Source organism: Pieris brassicae, chromosome 3 (assembly GCF_905147105.1).
Source record: "Pieris brassicae chromosome 3, ilPieBrab1.1, whole genome shotgun sequence".
Classification (NCBI taxonomy): domain Eukaryota; kingdom Metazoa; phylum Arthropoda; class Insecta; order Lepidoptera; family Pieridae; genus Pieris; species Pieris brassicae.
In genome coordinates, this window is record NC_059667.1 from 22,574,675 (window position 1) to 22,597,803 (window position 23,129).

General features: G+C 37.7%; 2 protein-coding genes across 2 annotated transcripts; one reads left to right on the forward strand and one right to left on the reverse strand.

The window, feature by feature from the left end:
• Positions 1-963: 963 nt before the first annotated feature.
• Positions 964-4,875, reverse strand: LOC123706912 (protein LTV1 homolog). The gene is made up of 11 exons (XM_045656534.1): positions 4,725-4,875; positions 4,485-4,643; positions 4,217-4,336; positions 3,931-4,087; positions 3,695-3,808; positions 3,316-3,419; positions 3,079-3,216; positions 2,763-2,920; positions 2,471-2,618; positions 1,451-1,641; positions 964-1,145 (listed from the first exon to the last, which is right to left on the reverse strand). The coding sequence occupies exons 1-11, from the start codon at positions 4,725-4,727 to the stop codon at positions 968-970; spliced, it is 1,470 nt and encodes a 489-aa protein (XP_045512490.1). The 5' UTR covers positions 4,728-4,875; the 3' UTR covers positions 964-967.
• A 100-nt stretch (positions 4,876-4,975) lies between these two features.
• LOC123706911 (isoleucine--tRNA ligase, mitochondrial) lies at positions 4,976-21,709 on the forward strand. The gene is made up of 13 exons (XM_045656533.1): positions 4,976-5,271; positions 5,356-5,478; positions 5,751-5,960; positions 6,301-6,461; positions 6,571-6,684; positions 7,023-7,222; positions 7,994-8,160; positions 8,555-8,788; positions 14,500-14,666; positions 15,042-15,174; positions 17,116-17,270; positions 19,049-19,183; positions 20,584-21,709. Exons 1-13 carry the CDS (start codon positions 5,077-5,079, stop codon positions 21,434-21,436), a joined length of 2,847 nt encoding a protein of 948 aa, XP_045512489.1. The 5' UTR covers positions 4,976-5,076; the 3' UTR covers positions 21,437-21,709.
• The last annotated feature ends 1,420 nt before the right edge of the window (positions 21,710-23,129 follow it).

The following is a 23,129-nucleotide window of genomic DNA, read 5'->3' on the forward strand; positions in this document are numbered from 1 at the left end:
CCCCGCTGTATCCTCGAATTTTGATATTATTGACGATGATTGTTGTAAAAGTGTAAACAAATTAAGTAATAACTTTTCTATTCCAAAAATCAAGATTATTAACCTAGATAATTTAAAATCAATTAAAGCTATTTCAGACATGTCAATGAAGGATCTAAATGAGATCAAGAATCCTAATAATTTTAATAATCATGTTAGCTTTCCTATTTTAAGTATTTTCTCTGTAATCCTAGTTTTTAGTTTTGTTTTTGTATATTTTTATAAGAAAGGCAAATGTTCGAGAAAACTTCAAGTTTCCAATAATATCCCGGTTGAGCAAGATAATAATCTGGAAAACCAGAGTAATCCTTCAGTAGCCCGCTTGCGAGTTTGTTAAATATTATGGAAACTTACAAATAAACCGTAAGTTTCCTCATAACGAGGGGGTTGTTATATATTTAAAACCTTAGAGACCACCCTATGTCAACTTCTATTTTAGCAAGCTGGCATTCTCCTATTCAACTGCCATGAGCATTATCTTTCAGCTAAAGTTAGTCCCACTTTACGATTCAAACCGAGCAGTTGTCTTTCTAAGTCTATATTTCTAAATAAATCCTTTGTGTAAAGATAATCCTTTTTTTTAAAACTCTAAATTCGGGACGTCGTATAACAGTACGAAAGTTAGGGATACGATGTGGACAGGTAATGTTTGTACAGAACAAATTTAATTAATAAATGTTGCTAGGTTGTACACTAAGATGTCATGTGGAACATGGTGTAATGGTTGCAGCTCCTTACAAACATTGTGTAAAACAAAAAACTTTAACGGAGAGTTTATTGCCAGTTCTTCTCTTCCGTTCTACGCCCTTGATTTGAGAACGGACAGTAAGTGTACATTGTATTACCTATATGAATAAATGATTTTGGATTTGAATTTAATTTAAATTAGGCGATCTCTGTATAGATAATAAAAAACCATTTCTAAATATTACAAAATTTTATTTCCTTGAACATTATTTCTGTTATTCAACATAATCTTCTCCTGTCGTTTCTTCTCTTCCTTAAATGCTTCTTTATTTGCCTTTTTCTCTATTCTTCTCTCTTTCCTGTACTCTTTGAGAAGACGTTTTCTTTCTTTTTTTTCTTCCGGGTCTTCATCCTTAGGTCTGAAAATGACAAGTCATTTTGTTTGCAATTTTTTTTCTCTAAAATAAGTGAGATAATATTCCTGTAAGTACTGTAAATATTTTAATTACATATTTATTTCTAATGAAAATATATTAATAACTTCCTACTGCTAACTAATATTTGGTGAAATAGAACTATGACAGGTTCGATTCCTGGAAAAACTATTTTTAACGATCGCATAATGATTGTCTGTTGTCTGTTAGATTTAATTAAAAGATCAATACTTAAAAAAGTATTGGTTCCATGGCGGGGTTAATGTATATAAAAAATGGTTCTGAAATACCTTATAGATAACACACTGAGTGTTGACAACACAGTTTCAGCATTGGTCCTTTCATCATCATCAGAGTTGCCACTGTCTTCATTATTAATGGCGTTGAACTTAGCTAACGATTTCATAGTTAATTTGTTATCCTTGCTTAGAACATCTTCAGGGATGCCAGTTTTGGGATTTATTTTTATTTTCCTCGATTTCTGATAGAAAATACATAAGGTTAAATCATTTTCATCATTATGAAAGTATTATTTTGTTACTGTGACACTTTATGGGAAAGTACGCAAAATTGCCGACGGGTGCGTTGCCGGCCTTTAAGATACTAGTACGCTCAACTCTCAAAGCCAAGGAAGCAGTGTGCGGCGCGCGACTAGCATTGAACTAGAGCTGTCAGCAACATCAAAGAATTTTGTGAATTGTACAAAATCGGTTACAATACCTATCATAACATGGAAATTATTATTTTATGACGTAGAGTTGTTGTTAAATCAAAATTCATTTTTAGAATATATTCACTTAGATATCAAATACAATATTTAGGTTTTAGTAAATTATATGTGTTGTTAGCAAATGTTAATTAACATTTATTTATACCTATCGTTTATTTGTGTACCCCTAGGTTTTTACGATACTACCACTATTATCACATCACTTATTAATTCATTTTGGGATTTTACAAATCACAACTTCTTTGTATGTAAGAGAACTAAGAAGACTAAAGATTAATACGCATGAAGGATCAGCACCTGCGCGTCGACAAACTTCGGTCACAGCGACCAATCGACTGAAAGATATAAAAGAAATACAAAGATATTTCCCTCCTTTTCGCACTAAAGCATAAGACAAAACGGCAACGTCTCTCGTAAACATTGTCAATGGGAACTAATCATTGTATTTTTATACTTAAAATACGTTGTTTGTCGTAACAATCTTATCAGATTTTATTCAAATTTTGCAAATAGTTTAAGATCGTTGAGCCCTAAAAATTTTCTTGGCCACGGCATAGACTATGCTACAGATTGTATATACCTTAGGCTCCTCAATGATCTTTGGATGGTTATAAAGGTTGGAGTATGTGGAAAGGATTGTCTCGCAGTCCCATTTCTCTTTCGGGTCAACTTCTACTGTCTCTAGTTCATCGTCAGACTCTTCTTCGATTTCTTGTAGGTGTTGTAATCTAAAACAAAATACCAATTAGTCTCATTTAACACATAACTTGGTCAGATTTTGTGGAGACAAGGAGGCATCTCTAAATCAGACATCCAGAAAAACAATATTACTTTTGGGTTCACAGGCGCAGTAGACTAGAAAGAAAACATACCTAGACATTTCCTTTTCCTTATCAAGTTTATATTTCATCTGTGATTTCTCAAACTCCTTAGCAGCCTCCATCAACATATTGTGTGTTTCAGGTAAATATCCTTCAATTTCATCCAAATCCAATGCGCCTACTTCTGTATCATCATATTCCTCAAACATCTATAAATTTTTATTTGTAAGACTCAAATGTAAATTAAGCTTTTCATATATTTTAATTATTTGCCCTGTTTATTATTACATACTGGCACACAAATGATAAAGCTTATCCGGATAATTTCAATTTGATAAATAGACAGGCATACTGAATTCTTAACTACCTTTTCAAATCGATTATCCAACAGAGATAAGCCTTGGTTCCTACGAATTACGCTTGAAGACATTGAGTATTGAGAGAAGCGGGACTTGGTCTCATCCTTATTACTCCATTCAGCTAATCGTTGCGGTCTAGATCGATCCTAAAAAAACTGCAAAATTAAAACATCTCCTCCACACACATCAGGGTTGGTGTATATCGACAGGCATGTCAAGCTGTGTCTGTAAAATGGTTTTAATACCTGTGAATCACTGTCATCATCTGAGTCAAGACCATCATCAGATCCATAGGCTTGATTGGAGTCATCATCACTACTCATGCTCTCATCTTCACTATCTTCATCACCTTAATGTTACACAATAATCTTAAAATCTAGCAAGGACTATCTTTATATAGTCTAATAAATATATATTCAACTCAATATACTTAGTTTATGACAATTGAAACAGTTTAGAATTTTACAACCAACTTAATGTAATAATTAAACTTGTCAATAAAAGAAGGACATTTCTTTTAAACAATTACAAAAAAGCAAATGCAGCTAGTTGCCTTTTTATAACAATGTTTTTAAATTGTTATAAATGTGTAAATAACATAATATTATATTTTTTATATATAACCTTCACCCATTGCCAGTTCAATAAAGTTATCTTCCAGGGCATTGTCAGGATCTTCATAGTCAAAATCCTCATCTAATGCAGCAACAACCTCAGGATCCAAATCAAGGCATAGACCTGAGGAAAACTGTTATTTAATACAGAGTGTATTATCTAGATGTTCTAGGACTTGGTAAAGCAGTTAGCCTGTCAGTTTTATATAAATTGAAAGAACATTAGTAGTATTCAAGACTACCTACCTTGTGTAGCAGCTTTGTTAAGTAAACCAACATCTTCTTCAACTTCTGATGCAAACACAGAGCTAGGGAACTGTAATTTTTCTTTAACATCAATCTCTATGTCATCTTTATTTTCCACATCTTTTGTGGTAGCTTGTTTTCTTTTGTGTGTGACTTTCTGCAAAACAAAGTAAAATCAGACATATTATTCAAAGGTCTATATTTCTATAGTACTATCAGGAATTAACATCAGAGTAATAATTATGTACCATAAGTGTTAATTTCTATTAAATTATTGGTAACTTACAGGCTGTAAAAGCAGTGTGACCTGTTTTGTATCTTTGAGATGTTGTAGATAATTGTAATCATCATCAAAGTATATTCCATATTTTCTCTGTTCTTCTTTTTGTTGGTCCTTACTTAGCTCCTGCAAATGTTACAATATGTAGCAACTTATAAGTTATTTTTTAAAAAATAATACGTGTTTTTACAGTTCTGTAATAAGAAACAATTTCAATGCGTAGAGAAGAGAATAAGGATATACTTAAATAAGCTACAAGTTAGGATTGACTTACTGGTTCCTTTTCTTTTCCAGGTGGTATATTAGCATTTACTGGAACCAAGACCCGTTGTGGTGCTGTCTCATCCGCAGCTAGTGGATCCCTCTGCGATCTATGTACCAGATTAAAGGTGACTGCTTTTTTACGGTCAATGAATTTCTTTTTAGTTTTTGGCTGTAAAAACATACTTAATTATTACAAGCAAATGTAATTATTCTCATAAATAGTGAGGATGTAATCAGATAATTTACTTACCATGGCTAAACAACTTTTTTATTTAGTTTAGAAAATAATTATTGATCTATAATATGAAAAATTATATTGGATTCTAAAACATGTGTTGTTTTCCTAGGTTGTTTTGGAAAGTTTGAGGGAATCGAAGAACGATAACGAAAATGTCACAAAACCTTAGGATTTCACAGTCAATTGTCCATTAATGATTATTTCCAAAAAATTAAGTATTTAGTATAGTGAACTGTGACAGCTGACGTTTTGAAGACCTCTTTCAATCTTAGCCATAGAATATGTTATAACCTAAATTCGGCGACGATTTAACAATATCCAAATAATAAAATATAATTAGAAACAGGAATTTCACTTAGTCACAATGCTTATTTCAAAACATGCAAACAATTGTTGTATTAACTACGTAACTTTATCGTCGAGATGGAATTATATAGGGTACAGGAGAAATAAAAGCTCAGTAGAACCCAAAACAAAAACATATTCTCACACAATTTTATTTCCAAAAACAAAGTTTCCTGCACGGTCTAGTCCACTGGACAAAAAACACATTCAAAAGGTTATTTTTTTATTTATAGTTGTATTGAAGTTATTTATTGTGAATATGCTTGCATACTTTATACATTACACAAAAAATTTACAGGAAGCAAAGTTTGCCGAATTGTATAATTGGCAAAGATCGTGCTTAAAAGGACCTGAATTCGTATTACACGATGGACCTCCCTATGCAAATGGTGATTTACATATGGGTCATGCCGTAAATAAGGTAATGTACAAGGAAAGCTAATAATATATCTAGCTATATATAAATAGTCATGATATATCTCAGAATTATTCAAAATATAGTAAATTACTATATTAAAGAGATTTAGAAACAATGTCTTCCTATTTTACTGGAAACTATAAACAAATGTTTATTGTAATTGTGTAACATGGTGTCAAATATAAGGAATTGTAAGTTATTTAAAAAATAGTTTGTATTATAATAAATTTAGAAAACAAAGTAAAATCAAGCTCAACATATTAATACTTTTCCAGATAATAAAGGATATAAATAATAGAAGTCAAGTTCTGCAAGGCAATAAAGTTCATTATGTACCAGGCTGGGATTGCCATGGCTTACCAATTGAATTCAAAGCTCTACAGAAGGCTAAAAAGTATTCAAAGAATAGTGAGCCCTCTGACCCAATACAAACAAGACAAATTGCTAGGACATTTGCATTAGATACAGTTCAAAAACAAAAGGAGGTAAGGTGGATATTGTTTACCTGCTAATTTATGTAATAGGGACATGAAAGATATATAAAAATTTATTTGGTATGCATAAACCTACTAGTTAGTGTATAAAATTGTTATGAGAAGTTTCGTCTAGGTTGTTTGCTAGATTTAATCTCAAAATTAATGCTCAAAAATAAATTCATTTAAAACAATCTATCAAAATAAATGTAATATAATAATGAAACATAGTTTGCTAATACAAAAAAAATATTATACTCATAGATATAGAATACTAATAATATAAATGCATTATTGTTTGTACATCTAGAATTTAAAAAAAATTTATCATTTAAGTTTGATAAAATTCTAGGCCTTTGAGAGTTGGGGTATTATGGCAGACTGGGAAAAACAGTGTTATCTAACATTAGACAAAAGCTATGTACGAAATCAATTATGGCAATTCTATAAGATGTATAAAGAAGGACTTATTTATCGGGCGCTTAAACCAGTATATTGGTCACCATCCTCTCGGTAATAAAATCTTACTATTCTGATTTATAATATATATATAAAGTTAATAATTATTAAATTCAATTATCAGTGAAACATATACAAAATATACCCATTGCCTTATTTTTAGAACAGCGTTAGCAGAAGCCGAGTTAGAATATGATCCAAACTTCAAAAGTCAAGAGGTGTATATAGCATTTGAGATGACAAATGTGCCAGATGCAGCTAGAGATGCTATTGGTAGGTCAGTATGTCATTGATAACAAAATAGTCACTGATATTTTGAGATGTAACCTAGATAAGGGGAATCTTATTAACAATTTTACAATCACATTCAATAGTTACAATTCAACTAACTATTCAATTGAGTGCATGTTCTTTCTATAAGAAAGCTCTTATAAACCAGCATATAATCACGAGGTGTGGGCTTTGATTTAGTCTAAACTTTTATTATTTTGAATTTGTACACATAGAAACTTATTTGAATTAAAATAAATGGCTCATATGTAGATATGACCTGTTGCCTGCTTGGGGATTATCTCAAACAATAACCACATTTGATACTGATAAACCTCCTTGCAGTAAACCTATATCTGCATTAATATGGACAACTACTCCATGGACTCTAGTGGCAAATAAAGCAATAGCCTATAGTGCTAATATGTCGTACTGTGTGGTCACCCTAAGCACTAAACCAGGCCTGTTTTTAGTAGCCAAAGACCAAATTGAGGAGTTAAAGAATGTTTTGGGATCAGAGATTGATGTTATTTCTGAATTTGATGGTAAGTTATTACAAGAGACTTAATCAAAAAACTTCAGATAGAACTTTGATAAGTACAGATACAATTCAGTAAATATAATTATAATTATTATGAAACCATGAGAATTAATATGACATTTGTATGCCTATTTTTATATTGCTGATTGTGTGGTGCTTTTTTTATCATTAATTAAACTGAATTTTCCACTTTCTTCGCAAATAAATGGTTTAATATTATTATTTATTAGTAATTAATTTTATTGTGTGAATTCAACACATGAAAATTGAGACGTGTAATTAATTGAATTTTTTTTAAACATGTAAGAGTGAAAAATGAAAATTGCTTGAAAACTTTGTCGTTTTTGCCTCCATTGACTCTATTACAACTTTCAATTCCTTGAATTCAAGACATATAAGGTAATTTAAAACGGGCAGGAGCCTCATCTGATATTAAATGATACCGCTGCCCATGGACACCCTCAATACCAGAGGCGTTGCCGGCCTTTTAGATTAATTAATAAGTTAATGATTATTTTTCCTAACAATAAAAACTATGTCAATCACGGAGTTTCGGTCGTGTGTGGGGTGGTCCTATAGCCCTATTGGTTGGGTATGCAGTGAGGAGACATGGGCTCTACAGCCGAAGTTGGTGATTGGTGCATGTCCGGGGTGTCAATCCGGTGGTAATGGGCCAAGGAGTAATCTCAGCTTGGCCCTGGTGTCATAGCAAGTTGCTTATAAAAAAATGGCCCAGGGTTGTCAGTGTCTCTTGATATTGTGTTGTTAATTCTAGGCCAAAATCTTAGTACTTGTACATATAAAAGTCCACTTTCAAACGAGGTTCGGCCATTTTTCGAAGCGGAACATGTGACCAAGGGAAAAGGCACTGGTTTGGTTCACACTGCGCCCGCGCATGGCCCGGAAGATTTCCTAGTTGCGTTGAAGAATAAGCTTAACGTTGTTAGTATGTTTTTTCTTTTGTATTTTAAGTATCTTTTATCTTTTTACTTATGCCATAAATCGTTGGGAGTCATATTTTAAAATGTAACCTTGAATTTTTGAAAATACATGAAAATTTGACTTTTTTAATGTTATAAATTTTATTATGAGATGATTGTATACATTCAAAGCCGCCAAAATAACTTTAGGAAAAAGATGAACATGGAAACTTATCCGTTATTGAAAGTAATCAATAGTACATTTTAATTAACGTACTCTGTCTCTTTTATCACAGCGTAAACACAATTTGATAGAAAGAGACAACAGAATATAAAAAAAATATATAAATAACATTTTGTTAAATACATTCAAAGAAAAACTATAAAACAAGTTTCAATTCGGCAAACTGTTCCAGGAATGTAATGTTGACGAAAACGGATGTTACACTAACTTAGGTCCAGATTATGATGGGTTACCAGTACTCACCGAAGGCCAGAGAGTGGTTTTGGAGAAATTATCAGAATCCATACTTCACCAGGGCGTGTATGTCCACTCGTATCCTTTGGATTGGAGAACCAAAAAACCGGTTATTATCAGAGCGAGTTACCAATGGTTCATCGATACAGCTGCTCTGAAAGAACGCGCGTTGGTGAGATTTCTTTTTTTTATGCTACATGAGGAAACGGGTTCCAACCCGTCATCACATGACATCAGATGAGCCTCCTGGTTCATCTGATGTTAAGTGATACTGCCGCCCATGGACACTCACACTGCCAGATGTCACGTATAAGCACTGCTGGGCTTTTACGAATTTGTACGCTCTTTTCTTGAAGGACCTAAAGTTGAATTGGTTCGGAAATACTTCAGTTGGCAGCTGAAATTTCGTTAATTGATTTATAAGTAATCTTACACACATATATATATATGACGGCGCCACTATCAATGTTTTGTAAAACAACGTGCAACGGGCAATTGGTCGAACGATCGTGCGATGTGTCACTCGATCCCCACTACAGAACCAATATAAAGCAGCGCGCGCGCACAACTCGGGCAACGGCTTTCAAACCGTCGGTCGGAAGAAAAAGCGTTCGGCCAACGGCGGTCCCCCCGCCAAAAGGCCCACTCAAGCCGCCAACCCTCCGAAGAGGGATCTTAGTTCCCTATTATCGGGAAAACCTGCGCCCCCCGCCCCCGCGGACCGCATTAAAACCCCCCCGCCCGTATACGTTAGGGACAAGGGTACCTGGCCGGCCCTTTCCAAAATTCTCGACACAAAGTCGATAAATTACAAGGCCCGAACGCTAAGGGATAACCTTTGCGTTCAGGTCTTTTCATCCGACCACCATAGATTTTTAACTTCATACCTTCGCTCTGAAGGTATCGGTGGCCACACCTTCCCCCTACCCGAGGAGCGCGTCCTAAGGGTAGTCATTAAGGGCATCCCAAAGGAGATAGACTCCGGGATAGTCCAATCGGACCTTGTCGAGCAGGGATACCCCGTAAGGGATGTATTCCGCATGCTCAAGAGAACAACTAAAGAAGAGTACGACATGGTACTCGTTGTCCTCGATCCCACCCCGAGTGGGAAAAAGATATTTAGCCTGAGAGAGTGTTGCAAGCTCTCGGGGCTGAGGGTTGAAACCCCCCTCAAACATTCCTTCACACGACAGTGTCACCGCTGTCAACTCTACGGGCATGCGGCCCGTAACTGTTTCGCTAGGGCACGGTGCGTAAAGTGCCTAGGCGACCACGGCACGGCGGACTGCAAAAGAACGCTTCCGTGCGCTGAGCCGCCGGCGTGCGTGCTTTGCGGGCAACAGGGCCACCCAGCGAATTATCGCGGGTGCCCTCGTGCCCCCAAGGCGCATAAGCCGGCGTCTGGGCGCACGGCGGGGCGCGATGCGGTCCGTCGTGGCGCGGGAGCAAAGCCCACGTACGCGCAGGCCCCACCTCCTAAGAATAGTGCCTGGACCAAGCCCCCCGTTACGGAGGGCCCTCCCCAGCTCACGTCAGAGGCCTTCCCGCCTCTGCCAACAAAATCGGCAGCCGTGAAGCCTTCCCAGGCGCCGGCGCCGACCCCCGTCATAACGGCGAGGCCCACACGCAAGGTGAGCCCTCCGGCTAAAGCCCTCAGCCACACGGCGGAGGCCGCCGCGGAATCAGAAAAGGTCCGCGACGCCTTAAATCTCGCGTTTAGCATCGTAGACGCGTTAGACATAGACGCTCTTGTCGCCTTCTCCGAGGCTTTCAAATCCGCCAATAACGCGGAAGACAAGAAGCAACTTGTAATCGAGCACGTCCAGCTCCTTAAGTCCGTGCGACAATTTGCAGACTCCACCACACCGCAATAGCTACGACCACGTCTAGGATCAAGGCTCGATCACTGTCCGTAGTGACTTTTAATGCAAACGGTTTCAAGCCGCAGGCAGATTTGGTTCGAGATTTCCTCGTTCGCCACCAAATAGATATTTTCCTAGTACAGGAATCTTTCCTCAAGCCCAGCGTTCGCGCTCCCAGATTCGCGAATTACAACGTAGTGCGAAACGACCGACCTACGGCGAAAGGCGGTACGCTCATTTATTATAGACGAGCGCTTCACTGCTCGCCGTTAGACCCGCCCTCCCTTACCAACATAGAGTGCTCTGTGTTGCACGTAGCCATGACCGGCCATCAGCCGATTATTATCGCGTCGGTGTACCTCCCTCCCGCCAAGGACATACTAGAGAGCGATCTCAGAACCCTGTTTGCGATGGGCCCCTCGGTCTTATTAGTCGGGGATCTCAATAGCAAACACGGGGACTGGAATAGTTCAAAACAAAACCCTAATGGGTTAGCCCTCAATAGGCTTATAGACGTGCTCAATTTCAACGTCATTGCCCCCATACAACCGACTCGCCGTGGCATAACAGGCAACGGCCTTCTCTCAACGGACGTCATAGACGTAGCGGTTTTACGTAACGTGGCACTACAGCCGCGAAGCGTAGAGACGTTACACGAGTTAGACTCGGATCACTTCCCGGTTCACTTTGAATTCGGCCCTCCTAACACTCGAGAGAAGAGGTTCAAGTCCATTGTCGACTGGCAGAAGTTAGACGAGGCCCTCAACACCTCTGCCCTCCCAAATGTCCCCGACAATTTAGTCTCGTCCGTTCACGCGTTAGACGCGATCTCCTCGGTCACTAATCACATTCAGACTAAGGTCGCCGAGTCGTCCCGGAAGGTCCCAGATGAGTTCGCTCAACGCTGGGAGCTTCCCCCGGACGCGAGGCGTCTATTGACCGAGAAGAACGCGGCGACTCGCGCCTTCGCCAGAGCACCGACCGACGAAAACCGCAGAGCACTCCGCGCCTCGCAGCGCCGAGTCAAAGAGCGCATGCGGGAAATTAGAAACGAACGCTGGGACCGTCTTACCAGCGAATTGTCACCTTCGCACACGGCCTATTGGTCTCTCGCGCGTTCCCTTAAAACCGACACGGTGGCGTCCATGCCCCCTCTCAAGCGTCCAAATCTGCCTGACGCATTCGACGACGACGAAAAAGCCGAGTGCTTAGCCGTCAACCTAGTGGAGCAGTGCACCCCGTGTCTCGATCATAGCGACCCGGCGCACGTCGAACACGTGAACCGCGAGGTCGAACGCATCGTAGCACTGCCCCTCCCTCCCGAGCCGCTCCCTCCTACGTCAATCGCCGAGGTCAAAACTCTAATAAAGAGTTCACTGCCTCGTAAATCTCCAGGTCTCGACGCCATCTCGAACAAGGTCCTCCGGTGCCTCCCGCCCCATATGATATGCCTACTAGTGTCCATTTTCAATTGCCTCCTTGAAAACTGCACCTTCCCGGCGCAGTGGAAAGAGGCCATTGTCATTGGTATTCACAAACCAGGCAAACCCCGTAACAACCCCACTAGTTACCGCCCTATCAGCCTTCTCAATACGCTTAGCAAGCTTTACGAGAAGGTACTTAAAAAGCGCCTCCTTGACTTTGCCCTAGATAAGGGGCTCATTCCCGATGAGCAGTTTGGCTTCAGGCCGGCCCACTCGTGCGTTCATCAAGTCCATCGAATCACGGAGCACATCCTCTCCGGGATGAATAGCTCCCTGAAACCGAGAGCCACGGGTGCGCTCTTCTTCGACATAGCGAAAGCTTTCGACAAGGTCTGGCACAACGGCTTGGTTTACAAGCTCTACCACCTTAATGTGCCACTAAGACTCGTGCGTATCGTACACGACTTCTTGTCCGACCGCTCAATGCGCTATCGCGTAGAAGGAACGTTATCGTCTCCTCGCCCCATCATGGCCGGAGTCCCTCAGGGCTCGGTCCTCTCGCCCCTTCTGTTCACGCTGTATACCGGCGACATCCCTAGGGCTCCCAATGTGGAGCTAGCCCTCTATGCCGATGACACCGCTCTCTATACCACCCATAAAGATAGAGGTGTCATTGTGGACAGACTCCAGACCGCTACCACGTCGTTAGGCGAATGGTTTCGGAAATGGGGCTTCCAAATAAATCCCGAGAAAAGCGTAGCAGTTCTCTTTGCCAGGGGCAACCCCGGTGCTATCGCTAGGGATAAATTTCACCTCAAGACAGAGGTAACCCTATACGGGCAAGCCATTCCATGGCAAAAGTCCGTTAAATATCTAGGAGTCACGCTCGATAGCGGCATGTCTTTCCGAAAGCACATAGCCGCCGTTCGCAAGAAGGCCCATTTTGTCCTCTCTCGCCTTCATTTCCTCCTAAATAAAAGGAGTCAAATGTCTCTCAGACACAAGGTCACCCTGTACAAGGCCTGCATCCGACCGTGCATGACATACGCTAGCGTAGTCTTTGCGCATTGTGCCCCCTCCTATATACACCGGCTACAGGTGCTTCAGTCGCGATTCATGAGAATCGCGACGGGTGCGCCCTTCTATGTGAGAAACGTCGATCTCCACCACGACCTGGAGCTCCCTACCATAGCCCAATGGATGAAGTTGGCGTCCACACGCCACTTTGACAAGGCTAAACACCATCCCAATCCGCTGGTGCGTAACTATTACCCCTTCCCGACAAAAAAGGCTCGTAGGAGGCCCCGACACATACTAACGGATCCGGACGATCCAATTACTGTAGCAAACAATAAATTAAATGCCGCCCGCGCGGCCAATAATAAAAATAGCCAATCACAGATTAGGGTAAAAAACCGCCTTCACCGGGGAAGGCGAGGACCTTTACTTCGCACTTCGCTCACTACAGTGAGCTTCCGTCCTGCCCTTCAGGCGATTGACCGCCCCGCGACGGCCCAAGCCGAGGTTCGAGTCTCACAGGAGACGCCCTTGCGCTAGCCGCGGGATAAAACGCCATTCTGGCCGAGCTGAGCTGTAAAGGCCCTTAAGGCCAACAGCGAGATTCCATTCTCAAAAAAAAAAAAAAAAAAAAAAAAAAAAAAAAAAAAAAAAAAAAAAAAAAAAACAACTCGGGCAGTCGTTCATCGACCATTGCCCGGTGCACACGTTACGTAATTACCGAATAGCCTTTGAAATATTTACCTATTGAATTTGTTTATTGAAATCGTATTGAATTAAGAGACTGAAATTAGAATTGGAATAAATCAAATGATTGGGAGAAAACTTTGTGTTTGTTATCTTAACAATGTCGGGGCCTGACGCTACATATTTATATTATAAACATATGACACAATAAAAGACGCCAAGCTATGGATTCATCTAACTTGTAAATGTATGTGCTTGGCTTTTGTTAGGACCTTAATCTAATAGCAATACATTGAAGCAATAGCGAACATTCAAAAAAAGTTTCTTAAGTTTTATGGATTTCCGTAAGTAGCTATAATTCCTATGTAGACATAAACAACATGGCCTGATGTTTTTACATGCTATTTGCTACGTGTAATCGTATAGGAAAAACACTATCAAGGTTTATAATACTTTACCAAAAACATTCAAAGATCTTCCTACTAGAGCTTTTTAAAATCGACTTAATAATTTTGGAAAAAGTTATTATTCTAATAATGATTTTTTGCGTGAAACATTATAAATAATATTGACAGTGACAGAACTTTGGGACCAACTACGTATCAATGCATTTTACAATTTATTATGTGTACATTTTTTTTAGTAGTATTGTATTGTTAACTGTGTTTATGTTTGAATGTGTATTCCGTTTTTGGTTTGTGTATTTTAATGTAATTGTTTAGATATTGTATAATATGAATAAATACATAAAGCCAAAACAGATTACATTGATAAATAAAATATACATATACAGAAATCTAAAATATAAACATTAAACAAACTAGCTTACAAAGCGCAATTAATTAAAAAAAAATTAATACGTTTTTTAACTATTTCCCCAACTTGCCTTGCAGACAGCTCTGGATAAAGTGGAGTTCTTACCCCCATCTTCCGCTGACCAGTGCAGGCAGAGCTTCAAAGCGCAGTTGGAGAAGCGGCCGTATTGGTGTATCTCCCGCCAACGGGCGTGGGGCGTACCTATCCCGGTCTTGTATAAGGGAGATCAGGTCATTGTGGATGAGTGAGTTATACAATAATCCTTACACATCTATCACAGAAGCAAACCTTTTACTTCGTAACTTATAATACATCTTCAAGCAGGGTTTATAATCTCCTTTTAATGTTTTTGTAAGGGTTATAACGCGGTCTGGGTTTACCGCGCTATAATTGGGATTACTGTATTCGTGCTATGAAGATAGGCACACAGTTGTCCGGTTTAAAATACGCACAAACACTTAGTAAGAGATTATAAAATTGGGGGCGTAACTAATACACGAAATTGGGGAATTGGGAAACTCAAGCGAAACAAAAAATATGAATCTAAAAGATTCCAATATACTACAATATACTGCTTTTACTAAAATAAATTTAAAAAGTTAAGATTGTTGGTTTTTAGGGCTATGATTGAAAAATTGTGTCAGTTGATATGGGAACATGGGGCTGATGTGTGGTGGACTTGCGGTGTGGAAGACCTGATTCCAAAAGATGTGTTGAGTCAATCAGGTGGGCAAGAAATTGTCAAGGGAAAGGTAAGTTATCATTAATTATTATTATTATAGCTTTGTGAATTAATCCATACAAAAATTGGTTCATTAATATTTTTTAATAGTCCGGTCAATATGGACATTTGAAATAACATAAATTCCCGGAAAGCTGAATTTTGGTGGCGAGCTATGGTTTACAAATACAGTTTTAACAATCCCCATCGATCCTATGTGTTCTACAAAAGTAGTAGTAAGAAAACGTTAAGTTTTATCAAAAAACGTTTCTAGCCAAAGTTCTTCGTCAGCAATGTACAGTAGGGGTAAAACGTGAGTATTTAAATTATTCGAAAAATAGAGATTTGTGTAACTGCGCTTAAGTATATACAGAAATTAAGTTCACACCAAACAATAATTACGGAAGGAATTCGATTTCTACTTGCGGTTTATGAAGCGCCAAAATATTTACTTGCATTGATAAGTACCGATGCCTAATTTTTGTCAAAAATACGCGAAATAGGAAACAATTACAACTATCATGTCTTACACCAACATCGGCATCAGCTATTCAACACTTGTATCGAGTATACTATCAAATTCAAACATGGCTAGGCAATCAACTGAACACAGAAGGGTTGGAAATTGATAGATCCGATTCAAACTTTCCCACCTGCTCCTGAATTTGACCACTATTTTTATGTCTAAATTGACCGGACTATAATATGAATATGAATTGTGTTAGACGGTAGATTACTTTTTCTTTTTAAGTGGTTTTTTTTTGTATAACCTTTTAGGGAAAAGCCTCCTTCATATTTTTCATTTCCCTTTGTCTTGAGCAACATTCATCCAGATTTTCTCCGCTAGTTCTTCTATATTGTCATCTGTTCATCTTTTCTTTTGTCGTCATATCTCTTTCCAGTAGGTCCAGCCCCTTTTGTTATTATTATCGTTCATTTCTTATCCCTTATCTTTTAAGGGGAAGGTAATTTACAAATAACGAATTTTATAGAATAATTATATAAATGCCGATAACGCACTTGCGAATCCTCTGGCATTGAGTGTCCATGGGCGGGATTACCTATCATTAGGATAGCCTTATCTTATGTCTTATCTCTGGGATCCAATAATATCCAAATTAAAACCCGAAGACAAACAATCCGCGAAAACAGACACCGTGAGTCATTTTTGCAAAAAACCCGTCATCTTATAGTCGATACCAACTTCGGGGCAATAAATACAGATAATACTACTTTCTATGCAGCTGTGGTACGTTTGACATTTAACACCTTTCGCCTTCAGTGACCGTGACCGCGCACGCTGAAAAGTACGCGAAACGTCGGAAAAAAATTAAAATGTAGGATTATGTAAATAACTATAAGTTTTAATAATACATACATAGCTTTAATCCGTTCAAAAAGTGTTTTTCTTACTAATTTTTTTAAAAATTAATTATCTCTGAACAAAGACTTTATTTAGCCTACCTTAAGTTATTTAAGTCTAACCTAATTTACTAATAAGGATATTTAACATTCATATGTTAAAGTGTCCAATAACAGTTCTTACAGTCTCTAATAAAAGGGAAAACACTCTGTTCTTGTGTTCTATTTTTGCACTAACACTTATTCCAATAGATTTTGTTTTCATCACTAGGCCCATGGAGACAAGATTTTTTTTAAAGAACATAATGCAAACTGGCCCATGGACACTCAATTCCAGAGGGTTTTTGAGTACTTTTCCGGCCTTTTAAGAATTAGTACGCTCTTTTCTCGAATGACCCTACGTTGAATTTGCTCGGAAATACTTTAGTGGGCAGCAGGTTCCACAACTAGACCTCTGCCTGATTTGTGGAGCCTTGTTTGCATGCTCCAGAAATCTTTTTTTTTTATATTTTGTCTCTATGATAACATTGAATGATTTCTTTAGTTACAAGTTATAATGATATTTTGCTCGGAATTAAGAAGGTATTTATATAATTATTAATAATTCTAGGATATTATGGACATCTGGTTGGATTCTGGTCTTACCTGGCAAACTTTGGAAGGTCGGAAGGCCAAGGTCTACTCGGAAGGGGTGGATCAGCTGACTGGCTGGTTCCAGGCGTCGCTGCTGACCTCTATTGCTCTGAATAATGATGCCCCGTATGAGTAAGTAACTGTAGTGTTTTAAAATAAAATAATTTACATGCATATGACGGCGCCACTATCAATGTTTTGTAAAACAACGTGCAACGGGCGATTAGTCGAACGATCGTACGATGTGTCACTCGATCCCCACTACAGAACCAATATAAAGCAGCGCGCGCGCACAACTCAGGCAGTCGTTCATCGACCATTGCCCGGTGCACACGTTACGTAATTACCGAGTAGCCTTTGAAGTCTTTACCTTTTGAATTTGTTTATTGAAATCGTATTGAATTAAGAGACTGAAATTATAATTGGAATAAATCAAGTGATTGGGAGAATTCTTTGTGTTTGTTATCTTAACAATGTCGGGGCCTGACACATATATAAAATAAATCAATGGCGCTACAACCTTTTTAGGTCTGGCCTCAGAATTCTATATTTGTTTCATGATTTGTCAATCTAATAGGCAAGTAGGTGATCAGCCTTCTGTGACTGACGCACGCCGTTGACTGGGCATAAGGCGAGCCGGTTTCCTCACGATGTTTTCCTCTACTTCTTCAACTTGAAAAATGATAATTAAAATATATACGTTCTAAAACAACGTGTACGCATAAAATTATACAAGAAAACATCATCACAATTTTACACACATACACATCAATTGTATTAGAATGCAACCACAAAAATAAATAACTAAAACTAAATGAAAACTTAGCCTCATTGAGAGCATGATAAACAAAGTTACGGTTGCATGACTGGTGTCAAATATTGAAATTAAACATCAAAAATGTGTGTGTGTGTGTGTGTCAGCTACGACGCACGATTGGAGTTTACTCCTTACGAACGATAATTATGATATATATCGAATAGAAAAAAAAGAGTTAATGAACGCATCTGCTAAAATGATAAGAGACACAAACATATATCTGTAATTATTCGGATTATTTATATTACTTCAATAAAGCGTATTACATAAAGTATGTTACAAAACAATATAAAGGCTAAGTTAGCCTCCAAAAAGCTTGGTGTGCTCAGCAAGGCGAGGCCCTACAGAGTACATAGAGTTCTATAAAGCGCAAATTCGGCCCCACATGGAATACTGTTCTCACCTCTGGGCGGGAGCTCCCCAGTACCAGCTCCTTCCACTAGACCGTATTCAACGAAGAGCGGTTCGAATCGTCGACGACCAATCACTTTCCGTGCGGCTTGATCCCTTGGCGTTGCGTAGAGATGTTGGGTCCCTCTGCATCTTCTACCGCATTTACCATGGGGAGTGTTCAGAAGAGTTGTTCGGTCTAATACCCGCAGCTGAGTTTCATTATCGGACGTCAAGGCAATATACAAAATACCATCCGTATCACCTCGACGTCCGTCGTTCACCACCACTATGTGGAACCAGCTACCCACTGAAGTATTTCCGAAACAATTCGACTTAGGGTCCTTCATGAAAAGAGCGTACCAATTCTTGAAAGGCCGGCAACGCACTTGCGAGCCTTCTGGCAATGTGAGTGTCCATGGACGGCGGTATCGCTTCACATCAGGTGAGCCTCTTGCCCGTTTGCCTGCTATTACATAAATAATAATAATAATAATAACAATAATAATTGTGTTCAATTGATACAAATCCAATTTTAGAGAGAGAATGAGTTCAATCCTACAGATATATATGTTTGTCTCTTTCTACGTAACGCCTCAACATTTCGTGTTACACTTGATTTTACTACTCATAAAATTTCCGTACCGGGCCTTATAACTGAAATCGTTTCTTAAGGAGTAAACTCCAAAAAACAATGTTTTAGGTCGATTTTCGTTCACGGCTTCGTAGTGGACGAGAAGAAACGTAAAATGTCAAAGTCCATAGGAAACGTCATAGATCCAGTGACAATCATAGAAGGGGACAAAAAGCATCCAGCGTATGGAATTGATACTTTGCGGTATGTATGTGTTCATTGAATTGTGTTTGGATTTCGCTTACTATTATTAACCATTGGAACTTTTATGGATTTAATAAAATGAAAATTTATATGATTTGAATAATACCCATATTTATTTGGTAACAACCATGTCTTATTAAGAAAATACTTTTGACACGGTGACACCGTGACCACGCACGCTGTAAAGCACGCGAAATGTCGAAAAAAAAATTAAAATTATGTAAATTATTATAAATAAGTTTTAATAATAGTATATACATAGCTTCAATCCGTTTATAAAGTGTTTTCTTAATGTGTAAAAGCTATGTTAACAAAAGAAAAACCATGGGTTAGTTGCTTTGTTAGTAAACATATAAAAAATACATACTGAAACTCAAAATAACCTTATTCATATAAGTACACTTATGAACGTCAGAAAAGATGGTAAATTGATTTCAAATTTACATCACCAGTACGCAAGTCAAGGGCGTAAAATGGGCAAGAAAAACTGGCAAGAAACTCTGCCCCAGTTCTTTTTTATTCTAATATTTATTTCCTTAAACTAATTCCAAAGTGGGGCATAGACAGCATACACACGTTGTTCGTTGTGATCAATACATTCAGGAAACCATGCCAAAACCATTGATGCTATGCCAAACATGATACATCAGGGATGACTTTCAGAAAGAGTGAATAGAATTAGAACCGACAGTTCAGGTTTCGTCAAACCTGACGCAATGCAGAACTTCGGCTAGCCAATAGCAACCTGGACGTATTCAACGCCTTCTGGGCCAATTAGATGCGCTTAAATTACTGACAATACGCCTTGAACAGAATAAGTTTGACTTATGGAGTGCTACGAGCAGACCTCAGAGCCTGCATTACGGCTTACACTCTTCTTTTTCGCTTTCAGTGCCATCAGACAAATCCTCTGCAGCTCGATAATAATAATAATTTATTGCAAGAATATGGTACAAAAATGTTTAAGGTGGTACAATAGTAGGTTCGCATATTCTGCCACACACTTTTGACTTTAAAGAAGTTTTACATTTTACATTATTAGTCATATGAATTGGTCAATTCTTATATTATTTGTATCGTACATATGTTATAAAATTTATATCAACTACAGTGTATCACGCAAATAATAATTGAATAATATTTTTTTTCCACTAAGTCGATTTTTAAAGACTCTAGTCGGAAGATGTTTTAATTCTTTTGGTAAATTATTGTAAACCTTTGACACAGCTAATTTCTTCCCATGTCTACTTCTTACTTCGACTTAAAAATATCTATGTTTCTGTGCCCGAATAAGGACATTTCTAAATTATAAGTCGTTTGACTGGCACTTGCAACGAAGTGTGAATATATAAAATGTTCATTATAGCGGGATTAATATTATATTGCAATTTTTTTTTCAGTTGGTGGGTTGCCAGTCACGGAACTCAACATTCCCAAATCGTTATAAGCAAGAAGCTTCTCGACGACTGTCAAGCAGAGGTTATTAGAATACGAAACATTATGAAGTACCTCCTTGGAGTAATAAATGACATAGATAACATAGATATTACGACAAATTTAAATTTCTTTGACCAGTTCATGGTCAACGAGTGTCATGAATTTTTGTACCAAACAAACGAACATTATAATAATTTTAGATATAATCATGTTGCTCAATCGATATTATATTTTATTAGCAATAAAGTTTCCGCCCTGTATTGCCATTGTGTAAAAGATAGGTTATATTGTTCACCAAAAAGTTCCAAAGAAAGAGTTTCAGCGCAGTTAGTAATACACACTATAATGGCAACACTGTGTAAAACATTAGGTCCGATCCTCCCGCACTTAGTTGAAGAAGCATGGAAACACCATCCTTTGTGTCAAACGCCATTTCATTTCAGTCAAAATTTGTCGCTTTTGCCGCCTAATACCATCGAAGTGTCATTGATGGATGACATTTTGAATATAAAAAGGGAAATCTGTGTTCGGACAAAAAACGAGAATTTGAAAAAGTTTGATTTAAATTTAAAAGTTGACCCTGATTTATATCAAAAACTAAATGAATTAAACATAAATGACGGGATAAATGATAGTGTTTTATGTGAAATATTGGAGTTAGCGAGCATTGAATTGGGAGAGAATAAAAATGGCGGGAAAACTGAATTCGCATTGTCTATGACTAAGTATGGCCAGTGTTTGCGGTGTAGGAAGTATAATGTCATAGATAATACTGATAAATGTGTTAGATGCGAGAAAGCGTTGACGTTATTATAAACTTCTTGCTGTGCTCTGTGGTTTCAGATGCGTTTATCAGTGAACGTTTTTGTTTATAGCCTTCCTTGATAGACGGATCTATGGATGAATATACAAAAACATTACAAATAAAACTTTTGAGTGTGTTCTACGACTGTAACGTAGTTCTCAATTATTAAATATAAATTTAACTTAATTGCTGATTGTGTTTTAAATGAAATTATGTATAATATATGTGTATCAAGTAAGTCGCGTATTGTGTGATATTAGAGTTATGCTTTGTAGTACAAGAAATAAAATGTCAAATTAAAAGAGTATTTTGATTAAAACATAATATATCCCATGAAATTCCCCGAATAATTTCAATTGAATTGGAAATTTGTTTTGGTGTACGGACAAAAAATTACAAAGTAAAATAAATCACTAATTTATTACGTCAGTAGAAGTTTGCCAAACATTCATAGGGAGGCACTCACCAGGCTCCTTAATTTAGACTGGTTCAGCCTCTACAATATACATTTTAACTAAGTCATATTACGCACAAGAGCGGAGTCGCGGATGGCGTGTCTCTCAAAGATGAGGACGTGTGGTATGTGTGTATGCCTTTAATCCAAAAATCGGCGTATGTCAGGCACAGACGGCTGATCACCTATTAGAAATATAAATGATCTCGAAACACAAAGAAATCTTAGGATCAGACCTGAAGGTTATGACGCCAATTTTTATCTGACTGAAAAGAGAATTAGAAGGCTTTACGAAACCAATTAGCCAAGGCTGCAGGTACTACGCTAAAGAGGTTTCATACCTTGTGTAAGATGACGAAATCCCTGGTCATGATTTCATCAGATACCTTGATCAATTTCCTTTCAGGCAAGTACATGATTAGCTTCGTGCTTGATAAATGCCATCCATTTTTGGGTTTTAGTTCTGAAGATTCGCTACGTTATTTAGCAATGAACAAGTATTAACTGGGCGTATAAAAAAATACATGGCCGCAAATATAACGTTAAAAGATGAAAGTTGTATTAAGTTAAAACATTCCATTGAAATTCCTCACCGGTATAACGGCACTTGGGTAAATAATCCCCGTGTGCAGTGGTTATTACGTGCGCAACTCTATTAAAGATTCCAGCAAAATGAGAATGCCTTAAGAACTATTTTTATATAACTCGCAGCGAATGCGAATATAAATTGAGAGGGGTATATTGTTTGGTATGAAAAGAATTTTTAAACTTAAGAAAAGATTTAGTCTTCCATTTATTTATTCTGTTTAGGAATAAAGTGACATTTTCCTTTAAATATATAAGGGAGACATTTTCAGTAAGAATTTGATTCATCTAGTCTTGTTTTCTAAAGTCTTGCAAATATTAAACTCAAGAACAAAGTCGTATAATTAATAGAGACTGTAAGTAGTGGACACTTATGTTCGATAAAGTTAAAACAACAACAAGTTCTTACGTTTGGCTAGATCGTAATGTTGCATTATGTCTCAGTGAAGACGCATTAAAAAAAACTTACCCGAGAAAAAAATTACGTTTGTGAGTAGAAGTAAAAAGAACATGTCGGTAGAAAACTGTTATTGCTGAATGCTTTAACAAAAATAACGATCCATTAGGTACCAGTGGCATACTTTAATGTTTTGTATATTTTCAAATGATTATTTTAAATTTTGAAATTTGTAGAAATGTGAATTCGTATGTATTAAGCTAAGTTT

Coding starts and splice junctions, on each gene's coding strand:
- LOC123706912 (XM_045656534.1), bottom strand. Junction 3,217..3,315: donor ATGATGACAGTGATTCACAG/GTATTAAAACCA, acceptor CAGTTTTTTTAG/GATCGATCTAGACCGCAACG. Junction 2,619..2,762: donor AAGGAAAAGGAAATGTCTAG/GTATGTTTTCTT, acceptor ATTTTGTTTTAG/ATTACAACACCTACAAGAAA.
- LOC123706911 (XM_045656533.1), top strand. CDS start 5,077: ATGCTTATTTCAAAACATGCAAACAATTGTTGTATTAACTACGTAACT. Junction 5,961..6,300: donor CAGTTCAAAAACAAAAGGAG/GTAAGGTGGATA, acceptor ATAAAATTCTAG/GCCTTTGAGAGTTGGGGTAT. Junction 8,789..14,499: donor CTCTGAAAGAACGCGCGTTG/GTGAGATTTCTT, acceptor CTTGCCTTGCAG/ACAGCTCTGGATAAAGTGGA.